Below are 14,123 nucleotides of genomic sequence, written 5' to 3'. Positions count from 1 at the left end.
TACAAACTAGAAGAGGTCAAACTGAAAACTTTACAAACTAGGAAATTTCCACGCAAACAGCCCTTTGTTCTTCAAAACTATTTAATTTTAAGACTAAAACTAAAACCAGTCAAGGAATCTGTCATCTAAGAGGCAGGAAATATTCCTCCACACACCTAGGCCAATGGTCTAATAAAACCCGTTTATGAAGAAAGATGCAGACATGTTTAAAAAAAAACAAACAAAACCTTAAACTCACAGTTGAATTCACTCATCCCACTTAAAAAGCAAACAGAGAAAACAAGTTAGGTGGTTTGGGGTTTCAGTTCCAGCTGCTGATGTAAGAGCCAGGGACTCACCTCTGTGTTTCCGTCTTTGAAGCTCTCGCTGTAAGTACTGTCCGGGGTGCTGCGCTGATCATCCTTGAGGTAGGTGCTATGGCTGGCCACGGATGGCACGCCATACTGAGTCTGTTCAAAGATAACCACGCGTTGCTCGTCACCATCTCCCCGGGGATAGTGCACAGGTGGGGCCGTGAAAACCGGTGTGAAATCTTCGGCCTTCACCACTGTGATTCCCGCCATGGGGATGACGGCTGGGCTGTCAGAGACGTTCGTGCTATACTGTTCCCGTTTTGAATTCTCCAGGTGGTCTTGATTTAGGGAAAGGTTCACTGGAACAGTCTTTAGGACCTGCACTCGGTTTTCTCCTCCACTCAAACTACTCTGGGCTCCACTGGTGCCAAGACAGTTTCTGTGTGTTTAAACCCACACCCCGCAACAGAACACAATTAGAAACATCACCCTTCTGCAACTCCTAATAACTGAGGTAAGCAAGAATCAGTGGATGCTAATGCATTAGGGGGAAAGCTGATGGCAAACTTTACAATGGAATGCAACGAATCTTTGTATCACTAGAAGGAGGACAACTACCCATATGTGCCTCCTGGTATCGTGCAATGAGCCCCACCTAGAAAGTGCTATTGCCCACCCCCCCCGAAACAGCTGACTCTAAATCAAGCAAACCTTTACATCTAGCTTCCCGTTCTTAGGATATATGGGAGCTGGAAGAATCATTTAAATAACACTGAAAAGAAACAATCATACAAATCAGAATGTCACACATCTTACTGACCTGGTTTCTTCAATAAGTCAGAGGCATGAAAAAAGAAAGAAAAGTGGGAGACTTGTTCTAGGTTAAGAAACTTAAAAGACATAATCAAATAGGATTAGCAGATCTTGTCTGGATCCTGATCTAAAAAACCAAAAAGGCACTTATGAGGCAGTGGGATTTTTGAGACAACTGAATATGAACTGAGAGGTAGCTGATGTTAAGGAAGTACTGTTAACTCACCTAGATGTGATAATGATTTTGAGATTAGGTAATAAAATGTCTTTGTTTATTTAGAGATATAAATCAAAAGTTGTTAGAGGTGAAATGACATAAAGTAAGCCAGGAACTTATTTTGAGTACTATTGCAATAAAAATTTTAAAAAAAGAAAGAAAGAAAGAAAAGGTCAAGTTTAAGTAGGTGTAACACAAAGTTATCAGTGCTGAACCTGGGGGATGGGACGGGTATCTGGGGGTTCATTATACCATCGTTTTTATTTATGGGTATGTTTGAAAGCTTTCAAAAGAAAACATTTTAGGTAGCTTTTTTTAAAAAAGGTGAGAGCAGGACAATAAGTTAAAGGAAGAGAGTGGGAAGAATATTTTTCACTCTTCTGCAGGCTAAACTCCTTGCAGCAAAAATAATATAATGAGAATTTATCATTAGAATATTTTCACTAAATTGAGAAATAACATCAGCTCATTGATGTCCTTAGCACGGAATTACTTTCAGGGCTTAAGGAAGTGGTGTAACTGGGCTTACGTAAGACAAGATCTCTCAGATCTCAGACCTCCCGTGCTACAAAGAGAAAGGAAAGGATTTAGAAGATTAATTCTTGCCAGGATAAGATGAAATACTTTCATCTATACTATAGGATTCTGGGAGAGAGCAGAAGCAAAGAGAAACTTCTTATGAAAAGAGCATTATGGATAGAAAAGTCCTTGTGGTCAGTAAGATTTGAGGCCACCTCTTACTTATTTATAGATTATTCTAAATGACACAGAGACAAAATGCATGTTTTGCATGGAGCCCCGTCCCCAGTGTCTGTTTTTTTTTTAAAACTAGCATGTGCTTTCTGGGGCTTACAGCCATCTCTCATCGAGAGAAATATTTGAATAAAATTGGTTCTTCCAAGAATTGAGCTCTCGTGGCTCCTCTCTGTAAAGGAAATCCACTCGCCTCTGAGCTTGCCTCTCTAACAGGACTCGGTATTTTCAGCTTTGATTTTTCAGATAAAACTTCAAAGTGAAGCTTGAGGAAAGAATGGCTCCACATGAACAAAGCCAACAGAAAAATACCTGGACCTCTCTGAGTCAGTCACAGACCTGTAGAAATCATTCTAGAAACAAACCCTTTAAAGAATAAAATCATGAGTCTATAAACATTCTGGCTTTAAGTAATAACCTGCTTTCATGGCTATATCAATACAATGAATCTGTATCTAAGACACAGTGAAAATTCAGAAATTATGTTCAATCTGAATCCAGTAAGCTGATGATGCCAAAACCCAGACCACCCATTTATATCAGTATTTCCTAAACCTTGTTGTTGAGAACATTGCATAGAATGTTAATACATGTTCCTCAAAGAAAGGAGACCATGATAAAATCAGTATTAAAAAAAAAATTGCCTAAACAAGACCACCCTGGTGGGTCACAGTCATGAACACAGTAAAGGCCCCCAAGGGTTCCTCCACTTGTTTAATTGTAACCCAGAATTTCTCAAACTCATTTTATCCGGGACCCTTCTGTGGAGGAGTAACTACTAATACTTGTGGGTAACGTCCTGCTAGTTGGGTGTAGGACGGTTGGTCTACGTTCATTAGCTACCAAAGCAATTATCCACTTTCGGCAATTCTGGGCTTTGCACAAGCACGGTCTTACTGGCTTTGCCAAAATATTCAAAATTAATCAACTCCTCTACAGTTAGAGTCCACTTCAGTCCAAATTTCTTAAGTCTTTACTTCATGCAAAACACTTGGATTCTAAACAAGAAACACACGTCAAAATATTTTTGGTGTGCTTATAAACAAACTAATAGAGTTGTGCAAATCTAGTTGAATCGTCACTACCATGAGACGAGGGAACAACAGACTCGGCACCATCCTATAATGTGTAACTGTGCCTCTATAGAATAGCACCGACTTTAAAAGCTGATGTCGGAGAACTCTGGAAGTCATCCAAAAAATGGGTGATCAGAACAAAGTAAGAATTATTGTGAGATATACTGACTCACCTGCAATAGAATTTAAAATTGAACCAAACATTATAATGTGAGAAAAAATGCAAGGCTAAGAATGGTTCATTGAAATATACTTTTTAAAAAATTGGGGTCATGACATTGAGATTACTTTTCAAAGTGGCGACTTCTGTATACGAACATTTGTAATGATATCATGTCAGCACATGGCACCTTAATGAGTACATTGCAGACCAAATGATATCCTTCCAAATTACATTCAACCGGAAGTCTACTAAGTCATAATCAGTCCATACAAGGTGGTTTGTCTATACCTCACTGCCAGTTTTTTTTTTTAAGGCACTCCACTGATATCTCAAAAATGGCCTTTAAAATACAATGAGTGACTGTCAGTCTTTAATGTTGTTCTAAAAGATACTTTACCAAAACATGGGCTCTTTTGTCTATTATGATAGACAACTTTTCTGTGATTACTGGTATAGGACTTAGGAGACAGCACTCGCTTAGCCTAATAAATGCTGGCTGAATGGAGGAAAAGTTATAGGACCTGAAGAGCATCAGCCTCTTTCTCCCTGTCATCACTGCTACTCACTAGTGCCCAGGGCCCCAAAGCAGCATAGAGCATCAGAAGATCCCTGTGGAACCACAAATCAGATGCAGACAGCCTTGATCTTCTGCTGGGGATGTGCCTTAGAGGTGATACACAGCACAGGGCCACTGATTGGCGGGGTGACCCTCACTGTTAGTCGTATGACAAGATCACAGTGTCACAAGCAGCTCCTATCAAGGCCAGGAAAGATTCTGACATGTGTTTTAGCAGGAGACTTCATTTCTCCTGGCTTCATGTTTCCAAGTGGAAAAACCCCCAACAGAAAAGCACTGTGGCTTCTCCGTCCCTCTGCAGGGGAAGAGATGTATTTGATTGGTGAGTTTGGGAGAAGTAGCAGAGCACGGTGGTTCAGACCCTTGTGGTTCCCTCTTTATGCCTGGATCATCTTGGCCAAAGAAAGGGGACACTCCAGGCACCGCGGCCATGCCATCAGTGGCCTGTCCCTCCAGGGAGGCCTGAAGTCCTGCTTGGGACTGGATGAATAGCCATATCTAAGTCAGGACTGAAATGTTACAAATTGCTGGTTCAAAATCACTTCTCTAATTTGCTTCATCAGAAGTAAGATTGATTTTTTTTCCTTTTTAATTTCAATCTGTCTGTTTCTTGTTTTTCAACTGGTTCTTAATTCAGGATTGAAGGAAAGGAGTATGACCTATGGTCTGCTAACATCTTTCCTGACCCTGCACCCCAACAGTGTCCTCTGCCACCCATGGCTCCCTACCAGCTCCTCCCTGGACTGAGATCAGCCTGGCCTCCTTTCTCTCCTCCTTACCAAAGATGATCCTCAAATGTCTCACTCCCTCAAGGGCCTCATCGCAGTCATACAGCCATTGGACGGACAGAAAAGTTCACGCCAGCAGTAGGCTATCTTGCCTGTATATCACCTCTAACTCTTGGGATTTGCAGCCTCCTCGGAAGATACTGATGGCCCTTTGCAGAATTGCAAAACCAAAAAATACAATTTTCTCTCCTGCCTGAGAGATCCAGTTTTGATCCAGACTCCAAAAACAGGTAGCAGATATTAAGCTTCTTGACTCCCATATCCTCTCAAGAACAAAAGTTATAGTTTAATACTATTGTTTTAAAAAAACATAGAAAAAGAGTTATTTGGGGAGTCAGGCATATTCCTGTATATATTATCATACCTTTTATCCTGGTCTTCTTGGCTGTCACTTGCTTTGCTTACAGACAGCAGCCTCTTGTCTCGAGGAACCTGAAAACATCACCAACCATCAGTCAGACTTACATAGATGCAACTGTGACCTTGTGCAGAGCTTGACACCAGCATAAGCAAAGAAAAGGAAATGGAACATTCTCCAGAGAATGGTGGCAAATTTGCAATGGCCAGGAGATGATTAAAGGTAAGTAGGCTGATTGGCAATGACAGTAGACCAGACACAAAAGATGATGATCAATGTAGGGCCACAGCAATCCTGATTCTGCTGACACTGGCAACTCTCTCTCGCTGGACCTGAGCACCTTCTGAGCCCTTCCCGCCTTGGTTGGGAGTGGATGAAGGGAAAGGGTAAGAGGATCTGTGCTCTGCAGCAGACAGAAAACATCTTGGAGCTACAACAGGTATCCCGTTAAGGAACAGGGACTGACCCTCCACTCTGATGAGAGACTCCAGGTGCTGACATGCAGGGGGGCAAACTGGGTAGGGGGCTGCACTGTCCAGTGAGGGAGCAACATCTAATACCTGGGCCAGCCTTTACCTACCCTCCCTAGCTCTCGAACTGGCTTCCACCCTTCTTCTTCTAATGCACTTTTATTATTGACTTCACAACCACAATGCCAACATATTACCTGAAAGATTATTGAAAAAGTGCTACTTGAGGGCTTCCCTGGTGGCACAGTGGTTGAAAGTCCGCCTGCCGATGCAGGGGACATGGGTTCGTGCCCCAGTCCGGGAAGATCCCACGTGCCACGGAGCGGCTGGGCCCATGAGCCATGGCCACTGAGCCTGCACGTCGCGGAGCCTGTGCTCCGCGACAGGAGAGGCCACAACAGTGAGAGGCGTGCGTACCGCAAAAAAAAAAAAAAAAAAAAAAAAAAAAGTGCTACTTGAGAGAAGGGATACCCCTACCAGCTGTGTTTCTGAACATCATCTGACTGCCCTACCGCATTAAGGATCATTTATCTATCTCTACCATAGTTCTCAAACACACAAATAGTGGGTTTAGATTTGTTTGGCTGGTTGGATGTTTTGGGTTTTTTTGTTTTTGTTTTTGATTTTGTTTTTTCCTAAATCTCCAGATCTTTCTTCTAGCCAAACACCTTTGCACTCAAAACACAGCCTTCACTATTTTGACATAAGAGAGCGTTTATGAGAAGCATCTCTCTTCTGGATTCCGGACTAGCAATCCTCATGGATAGTTTCCACTCACCTGAATATGTATGCAAGCCCAGCTAGCTGGGCAAGGGAGGCAACATAGCAGGGTGGCTAAGAGTCCAGGCCTAGACCTGACTGTTTGGGTTCAAATCTCAGCTCTACCACTTACTAATTCTGCCTCAGTTTCCTCAGCTGTAAAACAGGCATAATGGTAGTCCTATACCTCACAGGGTGTTTAGTAAAATTAAATGAGTTAATTTTTTTAAAGCCACTTGGAGTGTCTGGGAATTTATAAGCATTTGTTTAATAAAAATAAAGTAAATCAATTGTCCTTCACTCACATGTCAATGATGAGGGTCTACAATGTAGCAGGCATTACTAAGTGCTAGAAAGAAATGAAATGAATAAAACATAGCTCCTATCATCTACTGAAAATGACAGATAAACATAAAATTTTAATACCCAGCACACCCATGTTCATAGCAGCATTATTCACAATAGCCAAAAAGTGGAAATGACCCAAATGTCCATCCATCTACAGATGAATGGATAAACAAAATGTGATATATACATACAATGGGATATTATTCAGCCTTAAAGATGAAATTTTGATACATGCTATAATATGGATGAAGCTTGAAGACATTACACTAAATCCCATGTGACTCAAATCCATCAACTTCCCTGTGGATGCCTGCCTCCTGGTTCAGCCCCCGACATCTCTTACCTGAGCTACGGCATCAGCCTAACTGGTCTCTCCTCTCCTTCACTTAACCCCTGCAAATCCATTTGGGATCCATTAAGAAGATCCAGAGTGATCTTTAAGTCTGACCCCACTACGCTCTTACTTAAAACTCTTCAATGCTTCCCGTTATTCTCAGGAACATGGCCTCCAAAAACTCTTCTGCCTCAACTTGGGCCACCCCCATCACTGCTGTGTGTACAGCCACACTGCATCTCTGACCATGCAATGCTCCTTCTTGCAGCAGAGCCATCACACAGTCCTCTCTGCCTGCAACGTACCCCAGTCCCCTGCCCCACCCTACCCATGCCTTCTCTAAGCTAACTTGTGAGCTTACTTCGAGAACCATCTAAATGTCCATATCCAAGATTAGACTACAGTCTCCATGAGTGTCCACCTTGTGCATGGTTATGTCCCAAGCGCCTGGAATGTAGCAGGCCCTCACTAAATTCTTGTTGAAAGAATGACTGAATCAATCAAAATGGCCTGCAAAAAGCAGAATCAAAGAAATAGAAGAAATAGGGATTCCAAACACTAAAACATATTAGTAACTCCCAAAGACTCCTGGAAGGGAACATTAGTGTTGCTAAGATGCACTGATGCCAGCTCTGAGCCCCTTGCTCCGTCTATAGTATTCGTCACAATGTGACAAAGGGAAAACTTTGGGTTTGCTCCCATCTGGGCCACCGTGAACCATTTTTACCTTTGGCTTCCCAAAGACTGTCCTTCTTAGAGAAACTGGGACCTCTGAACTCAGGCCCCTTTCTCAAGTCTAGACCCACAATACTGTCTATCAGACATCCCTACCTAGACATCCTACAAGCACATCAAACTCAACATACAATTATCCTTTTCCCCAAAGCCCTTCTTCTGTACTCCGCCTTCGTTAATCTGAGAATCAGCTTAGATTCTATGATCCTAATTATAGGGTTCTCCCGCCAAATCTCACACACATACACACACACACACAAACACACACACACACACACACACAATCAGTTGCCAGCTTTTTTTTTTTTGCGGTATGTGGGCCTCTCACTGCTGTGGCCTCTCCCGTTGTGGAGCACAGGCTCCGGACGTGCAGGCTCAGCGGCCATGGCTCACGGGCCCAGCTGTTCCGCGGCATGTGGGATCTTCCCGGACCAGGGCACGAACCCATGTCCCCTGCATCGGCAGGTGGACTCTCAACCACTGCGCCACCAGGGAAGCCCCAGTTGCCAGCTTTTATTCAAACAAATACTCAGTGATTTCTTGAACATACTGCTTTGTCTCTATGCAGTATGGCTGACTAAACAGAGTGGCTGATTTAGGGAGAACCTCACAAATGCTGACCCAGGGAACAGCTACCATCATGTCTTACTTTAGGGCTTCATCATTTTTTATCTGGACTATTGCAACGAACTGTTCACTGGATTCTCTGCTCATAACCCACCTCCCTGCTGCTGCTGCTGTTGCTGTAATATGTATAAATCATTTCTCCAATCTACCAGGCTTATGTTCAAAATCCTTCAGCGATGGAGAAAATGATGCCAAATAATATGATAGAAAAATTACAGGAAATTTCACTTTCTTCTTTAAGCTTCCCTGCATTTATATGTATAAGCCAAAAATAAAAAGCCGATTTCAACAGCTTATGAATATTTCAACAGCTTATGAATATTTATTAAATCACTTATTCACTCATTCATCTAGATAATGTGAATTTAAATCATTAAAATACTTAAAAACCAGGACTTCCCTGGTGGTGCAGTGGTTAGGAATCCATCTGCCAGTGCAGGGGACATGAGTTCAAGCCCTGGTCCAGGAAGATCCTGCATGCCTCAGAGCAACTAAGCCCGTGCACCACAACTACTGAGCCTGCGCTCTAGAGCCCGTGAACCACAACTGCTGAGCCTGCATGCCACAACTACTGAAGCCCATGCTCCTAGAGCCCGTGCTCCACAACAAGAGAAGCCACAGCAATGAGAAGCCCACACACTGCAACGAAGAGTAGCCCCCGCTCACCGCAACTAGAGAAAGCCTTTGCGCAGCAACGAAGACCCAACGCAGCCAAAAAATAAATAAATGAATAAATAAATAAATTGAGGTATGGTTGATGTACAATGTTATATAAATTTCAGGTGTCCAACATAGACATTCCCAATTTTAAAAGGTTATATTCCATTTATAGTTATTATAAAATATTGGCTATATTCCCTGCATTGTACAATATATCCTTGTAACTTATTTATTTTATACCGAGCAGCTTGTACCTCTTAATCCCCTCCCCCTATCTTGCCCCTCCCCCCTCCCCTCCCCTCCCCCCTCCCCCCTCCCCCCTCCCCCCTCCCCTCCCCCCTCCCCCTATCTTGCCCCCCTCCCCCCTCCCCCCTCCCCCTCCCCCCTCCCCCCTCCCCTCCCCTCTCCCCACTGGTAACCACTAGTTTGTTCTCTACTTTTTTTTTTTTTTTTTTTTTTTTTTTTGCGGTACGCGGGCCTCTCACTGTTGTGGCCTCTCCCGTTGCGGAGCACAGGCTCCGGACGCGCAGGCTCAGCGGCCATGGCTCACGGGCCCAGCCGCTCCGCGGCATGTGGAATCTTCCCGGACTGGGGCACGAACCCATGTCCCCTGCATCGGCAGGCGGACTCTCAACCACTGCGCCACCAGGGAAGCCCTGTTCTCTACATATTTAAGTCTGTTTCTGTTTTGTTATATTGACTAGTTTGTTTTCATTTTTTAGATTGCACATATAAGTGATATCATACAGTGTTTGTCTTTCTCTGACATTTCACTTAGCATAATACCCTCCAAGTCCATCCATGATGTTGCAGGTGACAAAATTTCATTCTTTTTTATGGCTGAGTAGTACTCTATTGTATTTATATACCTCATCTTTATCCATTTGTCAGCTGATGGACACTTGGGTTGCTTCCATATCTTGGCTATTGTAAATAGTGCTGCTATGTACACTGGGGTGGATGTATCTTTTCAAATTAGTGTTTTCATTTTTTCCAGATATATATCCAGGAGTGGAACCTCTGGGTCATTTGGTGGTTCTATTTTTAGTTTTTTGAGAAACTGCCATACTGTCTTCCATAGTGGATGCACCAATTTGCATTCCCGTCAACAGTATACAAGGGTTCCTTTTTCTCCACATCCTCAAATTGAGTTTTATGTAAACTCTCTACTCTGCATTTCAAAATATTTACAGAAAGCAGTATTTCAACTTTCCTCTAAATATTAAAAATGTGCAAGAGGAGAGGTAATCCAGGTACCATATTTACTAATACTTTATCCTCTGAACCTGTGGGAAATAAAATATGTTGCTTTCCTAAGTTACTAATGATTTTTGTTTCAAGGTGTGTTTCTCTTTTTCATTAATACAAAAGAATTGCCATCTAATACAGATACCTGAAATTATATCCATTTCACAGGAGTAAAATCTACTTTTAAAAAATAAGAAAAATATATTTTTTCAAAGTGTATCTTAATGTATTTCTTCAAAGTCTTATAAAAGCATTAACTACTGTATTTGTTTAACATAGTTATAAAAGTTACCAAAAAATGTTGTAATGACCCAAGTGATTAAATCAGGGTCACTTTAATATGTTACTAAATTTTAAAGATTGATAAAGGTATCGATTTTTCACAGCAGGGGAAGGAGAAGAGGGGATGAAGTGAGAGAGTAGCATTGACACATACACACTACCAAATGTAAAATGGATGGGTAGTGGGAAGCTGCTGCACAGCACAGGGAGATCAGCTCGATGCTTTGTGACGACCTTGAGGGGTGGGATAGGGAGGGTGGGAGGGAGGCTCAAGAGGGAGGGGACATGGGGATATAAGTATACATATAGCTGCTTCACTTTGTTGTACAGCAGAAACTAACACAACATTGTAAAGCAATTATACTCCAATAAAGATATTTTTTAAAAAGGTGTCAAGTTTTAACTATTTTTTATAATAAAGGAAAATTGCTTTGTGATTCCTTTCTAGGGATGAGACCATTTCTGAACATTACATATTAACACAAAAGTCCAATAACGCTGAACCCTCAAGAAATAGCCTATAACAGGAAGCAGTCTAACATGATAAGTTCTGTTTCTATACCATCCTCAATACATTCTGAAAATTTTGACTCCAAAATGTTTAGAATTCATCCTTGTGTTTTTCAAATAAGCTCCTTAGTCAAAAAGGATTAAAATATATAAAACAACCACAAACAAAGAAAAGAAGAAAGGAAAGCCTGCCAAGAAACCATCTTTGTTTTTAGGCTCATTTTTTTTCAGGCGATTCCTGTTCATTGTAGGAAACTGCCCTGCTTACATGAAATGGAGGTTAGACCCTAAAATATCCTTTCATCTGGACCCCAGTTCCCAAAGTTAAAGGCCCTTCTTGCTATGTCAGGAGCCGTGTTGGGAGTTGTACAGCTTCACAGGAGAGCTGTCGAAATCAGACAACTCCAGCTCCGTTGGTAAAGGGGAAAAAAATCAGCCTAGACTGGCAAGGGTACCAGTGGAATGCCTTTCCTATATTTCTCCAGCACTTTCCAACCAAAAAAAAATGCATTTATTTGAGTTAATAATATCCTCATTTAAAGTAGCCTGGATGGGCCAGCCTATCAGTTACTCATACCTTGTGTTTCATCTTAAATAAGCACAACTTGGCTTGGCTTTCACTCTTCTCCCCATGGAGGGAGCCCTCCTGAGTGTTTTAATAGAGAAAATGGGAAGAAGCCGGAAAAGGAATGAGTAATTTTAGAGAACTTTGGTGAAAGAAATAGGCCCGGGGGCCGTGCCAGAGTCAATGGTGGTGGGAGATCGTTGTAAAGCACAAAAACCCTGGTTTAGGAGAGACCCAGGGGACAACACAACTTGCAGAAGTGAGACCACTGGGAGGAAACAGGAACTGGGAAGCAGGAAGGAAACAGGAAGCTGAGACTGGTGCTTACCAAAGGAAAAATGATTCCTCTTGGGTGATTTTCTCATGATGGAGGGAGCGGGGAAGAGGGGGATTTAGTTCTTATTCTAAAACTAGAGTTCACTGTGCCCAACCAGCACAATAAACACGGCCATTCTCACCTTTGTGCCAACACCAGCATAAGCCCACAGTGTTTACAATCAAGTCAGGCAATAAATATCCTCATTCAGTAAATACCTGTTGATTTTTTACACTTCATTGGTTCTAAGGAAGCAGGTCATACCAGATATAGTCCTTTATAGTTGAGGCCGACCATTGTTTGTTGTTCGATTTCCTGAAATACTCCTATTTTGAAAGTAACTATGGCAGGTATTTTTGTAATGCAAGCGAATTACATTCACTTTGTTTTAAGGGTTTTTCAAAATAAATATTGAGTACTCATTGAAACAAATGGAGACAGTTAGATTTTGGAATTGCTACAAAAGCCTACCACTAAAGTATTCATTGGCGTATTCCTTACAAAACTGAAAAATCTAGAAACCCTGATGTTTCTTATAAAATAGAAAATCTAAAAGCAACCTAGGGAGTTCCCTGGTGGTCCAGTGGTTAGGACTTGGTGTTTTCACTTCTGCTTTCACTGCCATGGGCCCGGTTCAATCCCTGGTCAGGGAACTAAGATCCTGCAAGCTGTGTGGCACAGCCAAAAAAATTAAATTAAAAAAAAATTTTTTTAAAGGTTCTCATTACTTAATTAAAAAATAAAATAAGAAAAGATAAAAGCAACCTAAATGCCGTAAAACTGAGCAATGACTAAATTATGGTACAGCCACACAATGTAATATTCTTTATTCACCAAAAATCATAAAGTAAAAATGGCAGCAAAGAAGGATTTGCAATAGGATATGAAGTCGAAATTAAAGGTAGACAATATGTATGCTTGTAAACAGAGGGCACAGAAATAATTATCCTAAAATGGAAACTCCCTGGGGGGGCTGGTAAAGTCGTGCTTTATAGATGGGAAAGCAGAGACATAATGAGAACAGGAAGAGGCTGAATTCCAGAGCGAGTGTGGCAACGCCATTCATTCTCTGGCCTGGGATGAAGAATCTGTCCCCTCTGCCCCCTAGAGCGGGGAGGCCCTGGAGGCAGAAAGTGGAGGGAGGCGGGGCTTCAGGTTCTACCTTGTAGTAGTCATACAGCAGGCCAAGGGCGGCAGCGCTGTCCTCATCACCGTTGATGCTCATCATGGCCTTGGTGGCCGCCGTCAGGGGGTTCTCCAAATACGACTTCCAGGCTTCATCCTCACTGGTGTAGGCTCTTCGGGTATTAAATGGAGGGTCACTGGGCATGGGCACTAAGGCCACCAGTCGTTTATTACTGTGAAAGCAAGAAAAACACGAGGTTCATTATCAAAGAAGTATTCCTTTGATATCCGCTAAAAAATACACATCATTTGGTTGATTTGTACTTCCCCAGAATGGAAGAGAGGGAAGACTAAGACTAAAGTGACTGCCCCATTGCACTGATAAAGCCACTGATTTATTTCTCTACTGCCCATGAGAAGTAATAATGGTCTTTCAAAGGTAGTACAGAGGTAGTGTAAGTTGGTTCCCTTCACACTTGGCTTTTCATATCCAATCATTTCAGGAGCCAAATCATTTTCTTTGATTATTCTTCATTAGTGAATATTCAAATGAAAAACTGAGAGGGAACAGGTTTCATTTAACTCTCTGAGTTCTAATGTATAAATGTGTACGATACATTAAATGTAATCAACATGTTAATGGTTATTAAAACTATTTTATCCAGTTTAATTTGTACTATAATTGCTAGAAAATTATAGACCAATCCAAGTCCCTTAATTTCAAAAGGCAATAGAAGCTACTTTGCAAACAAGACGTATTGCAGATATGCTGCATAATAGGAATACGAAGCAACAGGAAAGAGACGAACTTTGTATATGAATCCTGTGTTGCCACGGGCTCCTACTATATTTAAAGGACATAGAAGCTACAGGTTGTAAAAAATCATCATGGGGAGTGAGGAGGGCACCTGGAGAACCTTCAGTAGAGGCAAAAGGGGTTGGAGTCATTTGTCAGTCCTAACCAAGCCAAGCTCAGGTAAAGCAGCAATTGACTATCAAAGCGATTTCTTAAGGAGGATGCGATAATAACTTAAATACTCACAAACCATGACAGTCCTCAGCAGCTCCCCAGCCTTGTTCATTGAAGTGAAACCAAAAAGTAACCA

General features: G+C 41.9%; 1 protein-coding gene across 1 annotated transcript in view; it reads right to left on the bottom strand.

The window, feature by feature from the left end:
* Nucleotides 1-13,222, bottom strand: part of GRHL2 (grainyhead like transcription factor 2) — a gene marked incomplete at both ends in the record, with an annotated part of 116,207 nt that extends 102,985 nt beyond the window's left edge. Inside the window, 3 exons of the mRNA XM_079722760.1 lie at nucleotides 339-732; nucleotides 5,045-5,112; nucleotides 13,055-13,222. Coding sequence (XP_079578886.1) covers nucleotides 339-732; nucleotides 5,045-5,112; nucleotides 13,055-13,222 — 630 coding nt within the window. The remainder of the gene's footprint in view (nucleotides 1-338; nucleotides 733-5,044; nucleotides 5,113-13,054) is intronic.
* Nucleotides 13,223-14,123: the final 901 nt, after the last annotated feature.

Source organism: Hyperoodon ampullatus, assembly GCF_949752795.1.
Source record: "Hyperoodon ampullatus genome assembly, chromosome: 17".
In the NCBI taxonomy this organism is placed as follows: Eukaryota; Metazoa; Chordata; class Mammalia; order Artiodactyla; family Ziphiidae; genus Hyperoodon; species Hyperoodon ampullatus.
This window is presented reverse-complemented; position numbering and strand designations above follow the sequence as displayed.